Source organism: Micropterus dolomieu, linkage group LG15 (assembly GCF_021292245.1).
Source record: "Micropterus dolomieu isolate WLL.071019.BEF.003 ecotype Adirondacks linkage group LG15, ASM2129224v1, whole genome shotgun sequence".
NCBI classification, from domain to species: Eukaryota; Metazoa; Chordata; class Actinopteri; order Centrarchiformes; family Centrarchidae; genus Micropterus; species Micropterus dolomieu.
Genome location: NC_060164.1, coordinates 11505287 through 11522975, shown reverse-complemented (window position 1 = coordinate 11522975; position 17689 = coordinate 11505287). Strand labels below are relative to the sequence as shown.

Sequence of the window (17689 nt, the reverse complement as noted above, 5' to 3'; positions counted from 1 at the left end):
GTTGTGTGCATACAAACGTGATGTGGAATTTGGAGGCAGAAAGCGTCGCAAAAGTACCAAATGACATCATTTTGCATGCTTCAAATAATACTGAAAACCTACACACTGCTTACTTAATGCCAAAATATACAGAAACACAGCGGCAAGCTTGGTTTATTAATGTCATGCCGAGTCTTCCCAGCATTCTCTGTTTTGGTAGGTGGCTAAGGGCTGTGAGTGGGTTCAGTGCAGACATAGGTAACATCTCTTCTATAGTAGTAGGCTTCTGTGGATTAATAAATAATCACCTTAAGAAATCCCCCATTACAAGGTGGGTCTTGGAGTTTTAATCCACCATATTAAGCTTTATTAGCTGTATAAATGTACCTGTATAGAAAAATAAGTCCTTGCTAAATATAAGTCACTGACAAATGTCATGTTGATTACCTTACTTTTCTATGGAAGCTGTGTGATGTTGTCATACATAATGGACTGGCATTTGTTCTAATTAAATGCATTTGGGCCATTTTAAAATCATTATAAATAGATAGATTTTCTCTACACATAGATTGATAAATGATGCACTATTTTCTTTGATACATTTTGCAGAATGCAAATAATGCAAATGCAAAGCATTTGAAATCCCCTTTAATCAGTTGAGGACCTCTACTGTGTCAGGGACTCCTTGAGTCCCGCTTTGGAAAATGTACATCTGACAGATGTGCTGCACAGTGTTTGTTCTTATTACATGTAGCTGTACTAGTGCAGAGATGATGAAATTCCAGCAAGCCCTAGAGGAAGCAGAACAGTACAACTGCTCTGTCTACGGATGTGTTCTCTTCAAATGAATTATGCAGTGTAGATCCTCTTACTGATTTATTCTTTTATTTATTTAAATCTAGTTAGTTGGTTGTTTTATTTAGTTATTTTGCTTAGAGAAGCAAGTAGTTGGCACAGTTGGCAAGTTATATGGATTGATAGCTGGTCAGATGCATCTGCAGAAGTAAGCATGCAGGTGTCTTTTATTGTGCATGAGGTGAAGAGAGCTTTGTAATCTTTGATGCTACAAAGAATTTACCATCAGGTAAGATGTGACATTCTCAATTGACTCCCTTCAGGTTGTCTCTAGTGTCTCTCTCAGCTGGGGATGTGGGTGGATGACATGGTGCCACATGAGATGCCTGCCTCATATGTCATGGAGATAAGAGAGGAAAAAAGTTGCAATGAAGGTGAAAAGGCCTGGAGACCGTTGATAGCCAGGTCACACAAGATGACCTAGTGGATGGAAAAAGACATTAAACGAGAGACTTTTAATCTTGTAGGAATCATTTTCTCAACATAAAACCACAGATAAAAGAATCCACCCAGACTATTTATGGCTATTGGAGAAACATTACAGACTGGAGCTCTAAGATATGGCAGGACTTTGATTTTATTAATAGGTTATTCCTTCTACACTGAATCAGCTTCCCCTCTCAGCCTAATACAGTAGACCCATTGTGTTCACTATTTACATTGTCTGACAAATCAAGAATTATCTATCTATTTATCTTAGACAAGCAGCAGCATGAAGCCTTATATATGTGTACTTTTCATACAATTATATATGAGTAAAGTTATGAGACTTCTCAGACATATGATCCTTATGCCGGAAGTTGAAGGAAAACAAGGAACAACATTGGTGTAAATGTGTTATGTTCTCTTGTTGGTTGTGGATGGGAAGACAGTTTCTCAGTAAACTCTCCTCCAGTTACATGGGAGAGATTTTATTTAAGTTGTGATTGCGTATCTCAAAACTTCAACTACTGTCACACTCGTCAGCTGTCAGCACTTCGGATCATGTGATTGCACAGTCCCGGATCAATGCATGTCAGTAATTGTACCACAGACACACTTTCAGTTTTCACTTGTGTCAAAACTTTTAAACAATGTAACTAACGTCTACAACAGCTGCCTGGGCACTTTAAAGTGGCATGGATATAATCTGTCAAAACAGTAGAAAAGATCATCTGTCTTGTCTGTGTTTGGCAACTGGACTGGTCCACATTTCCAAAGAAGAGGGAGGTAATTGCTGTCTTTTGGGAGTGATAGTGGTGTTTACATTTTCCATTCAAGCCCTGTGCTGAATGACTGAGACAGCTGTCTATAAGTCCTGACAAAAGGAACAGACATATTTTCTCCATATTTCCCTTCTTCACCCTCATGCTAACATATGCCTCAAAGGTTGTCTTTCCACCGAATGCTAAACTAGAGGTCAAATGTTTTCTCCCAGACCAGGGAACAACTATACAATCTTGCACTTATGTTATTTTCTCTTTTACCAAAGTGTTGGTCGTTTTCTCCCAGCACAAGACACATGATGCTTGTGCTTGACTGGACCATGTTTAAATATGAAAGTATGTGTGTGTGCAATTTTTCCATGGAGCAAGGAATCGTTTTAACAGGGCACCAATATCTTTCTGCGACTCTCCATTGGATGGCATAAGGCAGGTACACCGAGGTCAAAACATTAGTGTCAGATTAGATACAATAACATTCATCTACTTTAAAACTAAATCTATGTATCCTCGTTGCACACTTAATAGCTTTTGTCATTTAACCTAATTTGGTTTGAAAAAGTAATGCCGCTCTCTGAAAGCCCAATGCATGCTGTAACTGGAATTTAGATGCCTCTCCTCTACAGGGCCGAGCAAATGTTGTTTTGAGATAATTGGGCCACCACAGTATATATAATATTCATATTATATCTGATGGACTTGGCTCAGGTTCATTTGGATCAGTCTGTGTGTCTGCAGAGACCAAAGCAGGCAGTGACAGTGATAGGGAAGGAGTTATGGTTCGGTTTGTGGTGACTGGAACATTTGGCAGCGGTTTCCTGCTCCATAGGTGGAGGCAGACATGAACAGCGATGCAACTGTAACAGACTGTTGACCTCTACCAGAGCACCTGCAGGGCGAGATTATTAAGTAACGAGTCCCTGGTGAGAATACCAGCCTTCCTGCCAGAAGTTCTCCATGGGAGGCTGCCGCTGATTTGGGTGATAGAGTAAATGCATGAAATTACAGCAGCTATTTGATTGAAGCCATGCCTTTTGTTGTCCAGTTCTGTACAAAGCTATGGTAAAGATTCACATTTTTTGTTGACTTTGTGTGATGTTTTGCTGTTTTTTGAACGGCCTTGAGTCGGTTTTGATCTGGTATGCCACTGATCTGTTTAATATGCTTTGATATCTTACTGTAATATATTCACATTTACAGTGAAGATAAAGAAATTATAAATCATGGCTAAAGGCAAATGTTCTGTTAATTTAACTGAGACTACTTTTTCCAACAGGAATGTATCATCTTGACACATTTTGCACATCTTCAGTCATTTTGTGGTACATTTAAAAAAAATATTTAAGAACAATTACAAACTGGAGTAAAATCCAGCATATCTCATATGTAGACTTTCATATTTATGCCTGTTAAACTTATTTATCATATGCTACTACATATCCACACATAGCACATACAAAAGAGCTGCAATAGTATATTTAACCATTGCGACACAGTTGGTGATCATATTTATGGTCTGTGTTTAAATACAGTAGTGTGATGTACATATGTAGTTACAGTTTTGGCCCGACCTGTCGAAGCTCAATGGCAGAGTAACATGGAGAGAAGAATTTACAGGTCAGCAGGGCTCGCAGCTGAAATTTTATGGCAAGATTTACACCCAGTGCGATTTTACAAGCAAGGGGAGGATTCGTTAACCCTTTGTTGAACAAAATGGAACACGTCATTCCTCTCTCTCGCTGTCCAAATTCATATTGAGGAAATCCAGAGAGCCACTCTTTGACACCTGTATTACACCAGGAGGTAGCCCGTTTGCCCAGTGCACCAGGCAATTAATCTTGTCAATGTCAAGTGCATTGGGAGGGAGGATGAAACAAAGATTTGACCTGATTGGCTGTGAAAAGGTCTCACATTAGGGCCCAGTTGGGAAAGAGGAAGGGGACAAGGGAAGCATTTGGCACATGCAAGGACAGATGCACAGAGCTTTGATTTATCTGTCTGACTCGCGTCTTTCCCAGAGAGCCTCAGTATGGCTACATCCATGGGTGTCCAGAATAAACACACATTAATTGGCCAATTAATTACAGGGACGAATACAGGGGGCAAGACTTTGAGAGGGCCGCTTTGATTGCACATTGTTCACTGGCTTTTATATTTTGAGTGTGTATGTATACGTGTAAAAAGCCGATGTTCAACAAGGGGTAATGTAGGTCAACACATCCTCTGAGCATTAGATAGGTTTGCTATAGTTGGCCAGAGCATGGCCTTCATTCACACATCTACAACCTCGCGACTTTCTGAGGAGACAGAGCTCTACCACACAGCAGGGACACTGCAAGCATTAGACGTGTCCCTGCTGCACCGGTGTCAGAATTCATCAGGGCCCGGCATCCCCGTGGCCTGTGTCCAATACCTCTCCAACATTTTTAAATGTTGTTTCAATGTCTGCCAGGTCATAGCAACCGTAATGGAGTGTCAGGTGTCAGATAGGGTCAGCTGAACTGCATTCACTCGACTCATTGAGTTATATCAGTGCACAGGAGGTGACTGGCCCCTGTGACTGTTCCAGGTATCGTGGTCCATGTCATGGGCTTCAGTCATCCAAACAACAGGATTTGTCTGGCTCCAAACAGTCTAGTAATATACAAAGACAGTCTCCTGGCATTTTAGGTCTCTTAAAGGAAGAGACAGAGAGTTTGAGAAATCCTGAGAATGTAAATGCTGGATGCTTGGATTGAAGCATGCACAGAGTAAGGTCTATCTGTGTCTGGCGTTACCTCGGCCAAGGGGAGGGAGGAAGACACAGAGTGCAGGAGGAGGGAGACTGGACGGGGAGGAGATGTATCCCTGAACACTGCAGAACACAAAAGCATGGTAGTGGGAGGCTGCATCACTTACAGCACACCGTTACAGCCTGCCAACCATATTCTGATTCTTCACACTCTCATCCTGCCCGCAACCAATTTAGATACATTCATCTGTGTCCACTTTAATGGCATGCCAGGGAGCAGCGCATTTACAGTGGTCTGATATTATACAGATGGTAGTGTGTGGGACCTTAGTGTAATCTGTTATGTGTGGTGAGTGATATGAAGCATAAGACTCACCGAGGGCTGCAGTACCCGGAGTGAGCGCCCTGTGGATCTTTGCACAGTGGATTCTCTCTGACCTCAAATATTTGATTTGTAAAATGAACCAGGGGTTTATTCAAAGTAGATTTTCAGCCTCTCCTATTCACTTGTTGGATAATGCATTAATGAAACACTCTGTATCTGTAAACATAGGACGGGAGCAATCTGCTCCGGATGAAAAATATGGCCAAAAGTCCAGATGAGACTATGAAATTTCTAAGAGCCAAGACTAATAACAGCATGCATTAGGAGATGAGAACATTCAAGAGGCAATACCGGCCCAGTGAGGAGCCAATGCAGTAGGCACCGAGCTTGCAAGGAAACACTGCACAGACATTCAGCTGATAGGTGGGAATTGAGCTCGGAGTTTTATATAGATTTATCATCTTCACCACATAAAAATGCAAATTCAGATAATATCATCAGCCCTCTCTCTTCTCCTTAAGAGTTGTTAAAGTCAATGAGCTCTTAAAGCTCATCGCTGAAGACGTGGTAGAGACGTGGCTGTTGTAAAAAGCTGTTCTGAGGCTCCCTTGAGACTGCCTTAGCTTAGTTTCCATAGACATCCACTGTCTGCATTTCCTGTGTTTGCCTTTGGCTCTAGTGTTTGCATGCTGTGGGAGCAGCATGCAAAGTGAGATTTCAAAGTTTGCTGAAATAGCCCTGTAATGGTGATTTTAAGAAATGATATGTTCTATGACTAGGTACCCTTGTAATGCCACCTGTGTCCCTTTGTATTGTGTGGCAGTTGAAAAGAGGCACATTGCTGTATGAAAATTATTGTCACTCTCTCTCACTCTCGTACAGCTTCTTGCTCTCATCTATTTCCTTCTTCTCTCATCGTTGCAAGCCCTCTACAGAAAAATCTCCTTTACGGTATTCAGTGCCTAATTGCCAGACTGCCTAATTAGGGATGTTACCCAACACACATCATACATTCATGCATTGAGGACATCTATCCTGTCTCATAGAGAGCTTACAGTCGCCTCATTGCTCTGGCCCCTGCCATGTACAAAATTTGTGATGAAGCTAGTTTGCCATCTAGTGGCACATGTACAAATCAACATTTAGTCACATGGGATCTATGATTGAGACTCTGTGAGGAAAGCCTTCATGGAAAGCTTTAGCCACAAGACTATAGGTGCAATCTTGGCCAGCTGAGCTGTGTCTTAAGTCGGCTGCAGTGTCAGCCATCTCTTTATACGTCCCTGAATATTTAGATGGCTGGGAGTTAAAGAGAGCATTGTGTGCCAGTCAGAATGGTGAAAAATGCTAAGCTGCATTTGAGCCCCTGCCAGGCAGCTGTCGGCTTTGCCGTTCTCTTCCTGCCCCGGCCGCTCCTCTTAACCCTCAGTAAACAACTGGAACAAATCCTATTTTATTGAGGCTTTTACCAAGTGCAAGGGATCTCTGCAAGCACCAGTGCCCAGGCATTTTCTGAGCTTGTGCAGTGTCCTAAGATGGCATCCAGCGAGAGCAGTCAGAAGTAGGGAATTTGCACTGTCTGTCTCTAATTGGATCCTTAATCAGTAGCAGGTGAGGCCGCATCTCTGCAGTGTGTTTTGTGGCATTTCAAGCAAGCAGTATAATTGATGTTTACCTCAGAAGCGTTGATAGCTAATTTGACACAGTGAAAATTGGTTTGGTGAGAATTCTGTCAACTGCAGCACGAGGAGCTGCATAGTTGTTTTGAATTCACTGAATATTTGTCCCCTTCTCCCACTGATACTCAGCTGATATTGTGAAGCTAACGCCCAGAAGCAGCTGGGCTGATATAAGAAAATAATATTAATCTAGATGAAGCTGAGAATGTGCCTATTGGCTAGTTCTTTTTCTTATAAAGTAGAGAATCACAATGAACAAGTATCCTATAGATTTTTCTGGACTTTTCTGCTCTCTATTTGGAAAAAACAACATTGGAGTGTATGTAATGTTCAATTAATTCTCGACTTATTACATAATAATTGAGACACATACTGTAGTTGAGCTAAACATGGTATTTTAGAGACCTTTTGTGTATGCTTTATGTTGTTTTTTTCCTAGTATTGCTGATATCATGGTTGGTATGGTTTTTAAGGGACAAACTAGAAAATATTTGCAAGGGAAAAGGATGACATTTCAGAATTAATTACAGAATTAATTAGATTTTGCTGGCGGTGTGAGTAATTGTGTGTATCTGAATCTGGATGTAACTCTCAGTTTGACCGAAGAAATGAGAGGGTTCGGTGCATCTGGTTGTCTCAGTCCTTTTTTCCATGTTTGCCAGGCCAGGAGCAGACAAGCATCTTCACCTGGGAATAAATATTGTGACATTGGTCTTTTACTTGGGCCTGTGTGTGTGCATGCAGCCAGTGCACATTTGTTGGTCTGTGGTTGTGTCTTTTTTGGGGGGTGTGAATACATAAATTCACACTCCCGGATGTCCATGTGTATGTGTATTTTATGCCAGTCCATTTCCAGATCGTCCTTTCAATGCTGGCGTGGAAAGATGGCTTTTTTGTCTTTGGCCCCTTACTGTACTGCTATAGTATACCTTACACACAGACAACAATCACAGAAACTCCATACTACTTACTCTTTGTTCTATGTGAATTGTTAAACAACATGAGGATATTGTGATGGTTTATCATCATTTTTTACACATTTGTTTACCAAGCAAATGCAGCTGCTGCTCATAGGCCACATAGTCAGTTCCAGTTAAATGGAGTACAGCAGTTAGACAAAAGGCTCAGGTGGCCTGAGTACATGTCCCCAGAGGGGACAGCTCAGGCAGAAAGAGTGGGAGTGGCATGTGAGTTTTTCAATCAAGAAAAGGTCATCGCTTCCATGAGCTACATAACACTGTCGCAGACCAACTTGGATTGGTATAATGTCAGATAGTTTTCCCTTCAAGACATTAAACTTCTGTGTCACACATGAGACAGGCAGAGAAAGGAAAAGAAGCATAGTAAAGATTTCTGGTGATTAGTCGGTTATAAGCCTGTTAAAGTTGGTACCAGGGGCCTAACCAGGTTACAGTTGGCTAAAAGTGAAGGTTTGGATGAAAACGTGTATGTAATTGTTACTTAGTGGATAAAAGAAGGTGTCAAGGCCAAACCCTCACTAAAATGGGCATATTGCGGTTCCGGCAAATACATAACAGTTCAAATTTGGATGTCAAAGTGAAAACAGAATGGATTTATAATGTAGTAGAGAATGAATGTCATTAGAAAAAAAAGGAAGGTCACTTCAGTGCTCTAGTGGCCTTGATCGTTTTTACATAGAGAGGCAAATGAGCAAAAATCAAAGATCCAATATTGTGTTTGAAATACAACAACACTTCACATTGTTAAAATGAGTTTAAATTGATTTACCTGCCAATAGCTATCCATGCATATAAAAAGGATAAAACTGCTGGTCATTTTGTCCCTCTGTGTTGTCAGGTTTGAGTTGGGTCCTGTGGTGTTCATTTCAGAAGGCTCCTCCAGCTTATCTACTGACCCCTCTTGACAGGGGCATTTTTCAGGTGGATTATGTAGCTTTCTGATGGTATATCTGCTTTATTGCTCAAAATGCATCACGTTCTGGTCTCTCCATTTTATGCTGCAGTGTTATCCCAGCATGGGTAGTCGGACATGGAATGTCTCAGAGAACATGTTGACATTAGGGATAAGGATTATGGAGTCATCATAAAGAGTGCCTCTGCTGTGTGTCACTGTCGCTGTTGACTTTGCTCTCAGATCGGGGGCTTGTGTGGCAGGACTGAGCCAGGCCCTGTGTCTGTGCTTTACTTTTACACTTTACAACTCATGGCAGAGTTGACGCCAGGCGAGGCTGGGATCTATGTGGATTAAGTCAGAAGTTCAAAATACGCTGAGTCTACTGAGGACTCCTCCTTACCCCAGCTCAAACATGCACTCACTCTATCTTTACCACTGCCATTATTAAATTAGTAGTTAATGGAATGCTTTTCACACATCTGTTACATGGTTTGCAGGTTTTTTTAGAGTTAAACAGATAAATAGTACATGTGAATATGTGTTTGGTCTTGCCAGCCCATCTTTCATTTACTCGAGAAGCTAGTTCATCTTTCACTCCGACTCTCTCCTTTCCTCTGCTCCACAATCCCTTCATCTTTCTCCACTTCCTTCCCTCCGTCTCGTCCCTCAATTCCTTCATTGCCTTCCTCTATCTCTCCCTCCCTCTAATCTACTGCAATGACCTGAAGGAAGGCTTCACACTGCAGCGCTCAAATAATAATCAAGCACTAGGATGTTGTCAAATTTATAGGATAGTGAGCGTTGCATAGCAACAGAGATTGCCGGGGTGATCCAACAGGCGCTGGAAGTTGGGTAAGGGAGAAACAGGGCGAGTGACAGGAGAAGGAAGGAGGGATGGCAAGAAAAACAGGAGACAGGAGAGGGATGAGATGAGTTATTATTCAAGTTATAATTATCATCATGTTGACATATTTCACTATGGCATTTTGGCATACATATGTGGTGGTGTCAGGTTTAAAAGTGACATGAACATAGCAGAGCAAAATAGCCATGTAACTGATGTTTCAAGTCCAGCTGCAGGCTGCTCGTTGCTCTTGCTAAAATCTTCATACATCAAGGAAAACATTTGTTTTGTTTTGTCGTCCCTCATTTCTCTGATGTTTCACATTATCTCACATTTCTTTTCTTTCTTTCTTTGGTTTTGAAATCCTTAGCTTCGGTTTCCTGTTCATCCTTGTTGCCTAGAGACTGCTTTGGACTGCATGTCACCTCTGACACTTATCTTTCTTCTGGTGTTGTGTCTACCTCCTTCACCAGAAAAGCAAAAAAAAAAGCTTTATATTAAGTCTAGAATTCTTGGAATTTGCTTGGAATCTTTGATATGAACAGCAACATAATTCTTAAACTAGAAAACAATCATCATCATCATCATTTGTACACCTGTACTGTTGATAGTAACAACATACTGATGTTTTTTAGCATCACCTGTTTCTTCACTGCTCTCTGAGGTGAAATTAAAAAAGATTTTTTTTTAGCATTTTCAGTTAATACAATGTTTTGTGTTGGTGTGGTGTCAGAGACTGACTTCTTACCTGAAGGACATTTATTATTTCAGTTATGTAAATGTGCTTATTATTGCTTATTATTAATGACTGCAGTTGTTTCGCTTAAATACTCTATATTCATCAGGAAAGGCTGATGCAACATGAACACAAATCATACTTAACTAATGTAAAAGCTGAATACATCAAATTTTTTTTTTGTCTTTGCAGAAAAAAAGTAGATATTGTCTTTGTGAACACTCTCCACATACAAATGGAAATACAACAATTGGTATCAAAGTTAGTCTTTTAGCTTGTTGCCAAAAGCATTTATTGTTCTCTGCAATGACAACACACCAACAAACAGTTTTTAAAGTAACTGAAGAAAAACTGCTCTAACATGCCTGAACATGAATTAATTGACCTCATTTCAAGTATCACTTTTGCAAAAGTCTAGCAGGTCCACACATTTAGAATTGATCAAATCATTGACATGCCATTAACACAGAATTCAACTAAGAACCCTGAATTTAATCATCTGAAACACTTCACATGCTTGAACTAACTGTTGCTGTCGTATTTGGGTGCTCATGGGCACTACGGTGGTTGCTGGCATCTTGATTATCTCAGTATTCCACAGCCAGTGTGTCCCTTCAGAGGCAGTTACCTTGTTGTGTCACCAGCAGGTGTTTCAGTTTGGAGAGTCAACTGAGTGCAAACGGCGATGGCAGCTGTGCCATCGTAGCTGGGCAGCTAATTATTTCTTGTCACTGTGCACAGATTTGTTGGGGATGGCGTGTTAAGTGTCAGTCTAACCCTAAGGTCAACTGGTATAGTCTTTTTAATGGATTGCTTTATTGTGGAAATGATTGTCTAGGCTGTTGGTGTTTCTAAATATATTGAATGAATATGTTATCAAAGAAGAGAAACTCAACATAGACAACCCCAACTCCCAAAAAGTTTATCTACACTCACCTTACTCAGCTACACATAGTTAATACTGAGTGGTGTCTTTACCCGGCTTATGTCAATGAGGGTGGACAAAATATTACACACCTCTCAGTATATGTAATATTGTTTTGCAGCACCACAAACTACAGCCTCAAAATGACCATAAAGTTCATTCAATACTTCTCTACATCAGATTCCAATAAAACTGAACATTGTATTTATCATAAATGTAGGATTTATAGCAGGGCCATTGTGTTACAATTCATTAGTTTTAGGTAGGTTTACCTGATAAACTGGAAAGTTTTAACCCAGTGTGACTACTGTATAAGCAATAAAGGCAGTAATCCACAATATGTTAGTATTTTGTTGTGAGCAGAATGCAATACAGAAGTATATTTTTTGAAATGTAGGAAATGTTTCCAAAAAAGGATTTTTAGATAAAGATTAAAGTCCTAAGCAAAATCAGACCATCACCTACCACAACTTGGCGGGTACTGTGCCAGTGAGCTTTAATAATAAGGAGTTAACCCCAGATGCTTATTTGGTTGTTCTGACTTAATTTGTTTAAAACTCAGATCTAGAGAGCCACTACTTATTTTGATGATAATATGCAAATACATGGACATAAAATTAGTATCCACTTTGGTGTTAAAAGAGTTTTAAGGGCAGATGTGCGGAAATAACATTGACAACTGCATAATTCACTACCTGCTTGGAATAATAGCATATGAAATATTCATTAGCTAAATTACTTATCTATGTAATCTGCTTTTGTTGTTGAGTTCAGGGGAGAAAGGGCAGCAGCTGGGGCTAGGACTAGAACAAACAGCCTGATCTTTTTGCAAGCGTAGCAATGATTCAGTGTCAGCCTATTCATTATCAGTGAAAGAGGAAAAATAACACCATTCACAGTCACCAAAACGCTGTTTGTGAGAAATAGACCTTTTACACAAAAGCGATGTGTTTTGAATCTAAATATAGCACCCTGGATCCTGGCACGAGCACTCGCTGAATACTTTGGCTGCCACTCTCACTGCTCTTCTTTTCTTTTTTTTTACAAAGGTAACCAAAAACAATTATATTTCAAAGAGGTTAATCCAATGCAGTATAATGTTACACATCAACACAAGTCAACATCTTCCGGATCTTCTCGACGTAGCACTCATTCATGCGCACAGTAAAACATGTTGCCTCGGAGCTACATTAGCACATAATCAAAAGACGCTGGCCAGGGCTTTGTTGGTACATCAAACAGCATGAACAGAGGAAAGCGCGCAATTCCCAACGCTTGACACGCACTTGTTGCACTGTATCATTGTTAAGGTTAATATTTACTGTGCTACACCTTGGCTTCTCCTGTTTTCATAATCCTGTAATCTGTGGACGACAAACAGAGAAACACAAGCAGCATATGAGCATGAGCGCACATGCAAACAGATGATTAAAAGCAATAGCTCTCGGTGAAGTTCCTTCCTTTGTCTTTGTTGCAGTCAAACGTACATGTCAAAATTGACCCAGTTAATCAAAGTCTGCGTACATGGAGTCGGGGGCGTTGCTTTGTGATCCTCTACTTTTCTTTCAGCAGCCAGAGATCCTTCCCTCTCCTCAGATCCACACCACCGCTAACTCGGTGAAGTGTTTTTGTGTCACCCAAACTGACACATACAGTAGGAGGGAAATACAGTGTTGTGATGTCGCAATTGTGTCAGATGATGAAACGCCTATTAGAAAGAGGTAATCATATTTAGCCATTATACAGATATCTGCTTTGTCTAATACTAATGTCGAAGATTACACTGTTGTACAGTGAATTCGTAGTGGCCAGAGCATTACCATCTCCTAATGGAGTTGATTTTACATCTGTCTTGTGTGTGTGAAAGCCAGCTAATTGCAGGCACTCCTTACAACACAGAGCCAGTGATGCTCTGCCAGTTTATAGGACGGCTGTAAGGATATCCACAGAGCTTTATCCTCTTTTCGCACGAGGACATAAACCCCCTTGATGTAAATTATACCAACTTTGGTTTGGTTCAGATAGCATTACATCTCATTAAGATGTCAGCTTTTCAAGACTCGCAAGACTTGCAAGCGCTAAGGCATTTTGCAATTGCAACACAAAAAAAAAACTCAGCCTTGAAACAAGCACAATGTTTCAAAATGATCGCTTCCTTCTGACCTCGTTTTGCAGTGCTGGACAGCACTGGCTGGATTGGCCTGTTTGCTGCTGTATCTGCTCCTTGGGTTGATTGATGCACCGAGGGACTCACACAGCTGCAAAGGAGACAGTAAACCATAGGAGGGAACAAAGACTAGTGGGCCACACGGGGTGCAGCAATTAAGCTGTTTTCTTGTTGTTAATTAAAAGCAAATTAGAGACTGCGACAGGAGTTGCTGTCTAGCCTTAATTGCTGGCAGCATGTATGCCCAGTCACACCTGTTGTTGCTTCTTCACTCACACATCTTAATGTTTTGGATTTTTTTGGTTCCTGCTTTAGGGACGGAGAGGAAAGGCAGGGGAGCCTGGACCCAGAGGCCTGCCTGTAAGTGACAGTAACACAGACACACACAAACACATGCATATTTGTATTTTTATTTTTGATTCAAGGCAAAGAGATGGAATGCTTCAAAATCTGCAGTACAACTATATAAAAACAACTTTGTGCATCTATCTCACCATAATGAATAATAACTTAATATACATGTCTGCACTGACTTTATTTGAGTTCCCCTGAGACTATGAATGTCTTTTTTATTTGACACCTGGCTAAAATTGGACAAAAGAAAAAAAAATGGACCCTGTATTGATCTCTTCAGATCGTCTCCCGTTCTCCCAAACTGCTGCAAGCAGGCTATATTATTAGCACAAAACCACAAGGGGTATATTAAGGTAGCACTTAAGAATGCTTGTATTGATGAGTACGACAAGTCTGCCTGTAAGGCCCGTTGACTCCTTGAATTATGGTCTTTTCCTCAGGCGTCCAACCCAATTCCAGACACTGTTTGTGTGTTTGTGTAGTGACCCACACACTAAAGGGCACAAACACCATGATGCGTTAAAGGAGACAGCTTGTCAGACTCTTAACTGCTCTGATGTCAGGACAAACAGGAGTGTTTAGGCATCATGTAGCTCCAGTGCTTTGGGTGTCCAATTATTTTCATGCACTGTTGCCCTGATTATACCCTTGATCAGTACATAGGGTTTGTCTTATTTTATTTCATCCAGATATCCAGAAAGATTCCGTCGTACTTCTGTCACCGTTATGCTCAATAGGTTCAATTATCTTTAGTATAATTGAGCTACTCACTGTTAAACCTCTCCCACGTGATTTTAAGAATCCCCTGCCTCCTTAATAACTCCTAAAGTTGTAGGACACAAAATTGTAAGGACAAAAGAAAGACAGGATGGAAGGTATGACATTTGTAAATGGCAGTGTCCTGATGATACCCTTCACATGTGCCAGCTTTGCCTCCATCCCCTGGTATTGGCATTTATGAGTCACCTGTTTTGCTGAGATGGATCTCAGGGGCAAAATCATCTATTCAAAACACACCAGGGCATCACTCTCTTGTCCACTGGCAGCAGGACAGGGCTCGCTGTTGAGGTGGCAGCGGTTATTTTTCAAAGTCAAATTAGCATTGTGCGACAACAGGGGGAGTGAAAGGCACACAACAAAGACACACTCAAAGATAATCTATAGACTGCTGGGGGCCAGCCACGTCTTTATGAGAACTTGCATTAGTGCAAAGGTTAGGAAATATAATACAACAGGTCTTTGCCGTAAATATAAATATTTTTCAAGTAAACCTACTGGTTTAAAAAAGGATTAGGAAAGGCTTAAAAAGTGATGCTGAAAAATAAATAACACACAAACAGGAGTGTTTATACAGTTGTCTTTTTGTGACATGAAATCCTTTTTTCCCCTCTCTGTGTGAAAAGACTGTCTCATTGCTTGTAATTGCAGGGTCCACCAGGAACCTCCCAAGGAGCAAGTGTCAAGGTATCACTCAAAACATTATTCATCACAAAACAAAGTACTGACATGTGGCATTTAAAGTAGATTTGAGCTGTCTCCCTGTTTGATAAACCGAACCTGCACTTCCAGCAAGGGTGAATTGTCGAGATGACTGAGCAGTGTTCATTGTAGCAGTCCTCCAAATAGGTGAGGAGTTTAATCATCTGCACTGTGTTGTCTGTATGAAGATGTACCTTGAGTCACTATTTGTCCACAAGAGGCCAGCTTAGACAAGACACGTGTGTGACCAGACCAATGTCTGTGACTGACATTTTTGCGTTTCTAGTCAGGAGCAGATCTCCCTCATTGGGAAAAATGGCATCTTTCAGTCAATAGAAGCCTATCTACTGTGCAAGTTAAATAGCTGTTCCTGCCCTGCACCTCCTGCAGCGCAGCACAGCGTGACGCAGTGCTCACACTCCAGACAGACAGATGGCCATTATGTACAGTGCTTTTGCAAAAAGGGTCTGCAATCATTTTCATGAAGCCCAGGGGTGCTGTAGCTCACCAGAGGCACATGAGATATGCGGTGTAAAAAACTCTCCAACATGGACCTCTACCAGGCCCCCCCACTGTCTCTGTTGCTACCTGCTTCCTTCACAAACCCAACATCCCACCCTCGGCCCCCACCAACCACCCACCAAGCCTCCAGCGGCCCACTTGTGATCCTGCCGAGAGTGAAAGCTATTGTGTAGTGGACAACCTCTTGACCGCAGCTGTTCATTTGATGTATAGGTGCATCGTTTGCTCGGGTGTCAGATCAGGCCCCAGAATTCCTCCTGCTCCCTCTGCCCAGAGGAAGGAGAAGTGTCATCTGACCAACCTTGAAAAAGAAAGTTGTCTGTATGAGGACACACTTATCATACCTCAAAACAGATGGAATTGCAGTAGGTATACCTTAGGTGGAGGCACAATGGATGGTGGTTTTAATTGGATGAAAAGTGACATAGCATTATCATGTCCTAGTAAGGCAAGCTTAAGAACAAAATGACACACAAACAGAGGTTACCTTGATCACATTTTCATGAGTTTTCTGTAATTGGCTGCAGAGTTGCAGCTTTATGATCTCACTTGAATTGGTCTCAAATCATAAAATGAAGCTGTAAAACTCAAACCATCACTTGGCAAAAAGATAAAATAGCTCTGAGATTGTTGGTTCAGCATAATTTCTGCAATTGCTGCATCACTTTCAGGTCTTTTGTTAAGTAAATGGCCAAAGGGTTTGAACAGTGTGAAGAAAAAGACACATAAAGGTAATAGTTATTGTATAACACTGTGTGTTGAAGTTTACAAGTATTTGAAAAAGTAAACCTTTAGGCTCCCTGTAACTTACGACATTAAAGTGGATTCAAAATGATGAAAGGTAGAGTAACACCTCCAGGTGACAAAGCCTGCAGGAGACCAAAGCCAGCCACTTAAGATTAGATTAAACGTTGCATTTGATTAAAGAACATGATTAAAGAAACATTGTTTCAGTGCTCTAATGCTTACATTAAATGTGCATGCCAGCCATGCCCTTGCCATAAATCAGTCATGCCCTTGCATTACAGACACATCTTTGCTTTGCCTTTTATAAATTCATGCTTACTGTGGATGACAAGAAAACTCTCTTGTCCCAGAGAATCAGTTCACTTTTGAGTCTGCAAAATGACACGAGCATTGTCACACATTTAATGTCATTTACACAATCCGACATGATGATGAAAAGTGAGAGAAGCTAAACCGTCACACCTCAGAGAGGAACGGAAAGGAACAATTTCCATGAGCAGAAATAATTGAGCAGCATCAGGGATTTTCCCTACTTCTCAGTGGCCGTCCTTGTGCATTTTTTAGCTTGGACAAAACAGACGCAAGTTAGACTAAACTGCAGCTTGTGGAACATCTGTGTGAGAGGAGCCCCCTCTCACTCACTCAGCAGAGTGTGAATGTTTAAAAGTGAAAAAAAAAGGTCTGCGCAGTGCATAATGTGCCGGGAAGACGGCGTTCTCATGAATCACATCTCCATAACTGTATCTCCCACTGACAGTCTCAAACAGGCTCTGACAGAACACTGCAGATATTGATGGTGAGACGGAGAGGGATGGAGACAGGCTTAATTGCAGTTTGATGACTCGAGGCGCCTCAAAGTCAACATCCCCCACAGACTACCACAGGTGGACCAGTTCCCTGTCCTACACGCTCTGGGCTTTCTCGTTGTGTAAATACAGTGATAATCTGGATAAATACTGTCCGTGCAGCAGTTAATCTCATTTGAAAGGTTTATTAACTTGTTACACACCCCTCTGCCAATAAATTGACTTTGAATGATCTCCCATAGAGATCTAACAATGATAAAGACAGAAATATTTTGCCATTAGTCAATGCCAGAATACAGTGCGTGGCATTTTTATAACAAGTGACATCTTGGGCTAACACTAACTTTCCATCAAACGTGATTTACATTACATGTCAGTCATAACTCAAACTCCAAACTGCCTCAACAATGGGTGACTATTTTCTGTGTACAGTATAGGATTTGGTTCACAGTTACTGTGAGGC

General features: G+C 41.1%; 1 protein-coding gene and 1 long non-coding RNA gene across 2 annotated transcripts in view; one reads left to right on the top strand and one right to left on the bottom strand.

Moving 5' to 3' along the window:
* Positions 1 to 17689, top strand: part of LOC123984532 (collagen alpha-1(XIX) chain) — a 95680-nt gene that overhangs the window by 35515 nt on the left and 42476 nt on the right. Inside the window, exon 13 of the mRNA XM_046071458.1 lies at positions 13634 to 13678. Coding sequence (XP_045927414.1) covers positions 13634 to 13678 — 45 coding nt within the window. The remainder of the gene's footprint in view (positions 1 to 13633; positions 13679 to 17689) is intronic.
* On the bottom strand, positions 9566 to 12748 carry LOC123984544. The gene is made up of 2 exons (XR_006828448.1): positions 12639 to 12748; positions 9566 to 12515 (listed from the first exon to the last, which is right to left on the bottom strand). It is a non-coding gene; the product is annotated as an uncharacterized LOC123984544 (long non-coding RNA).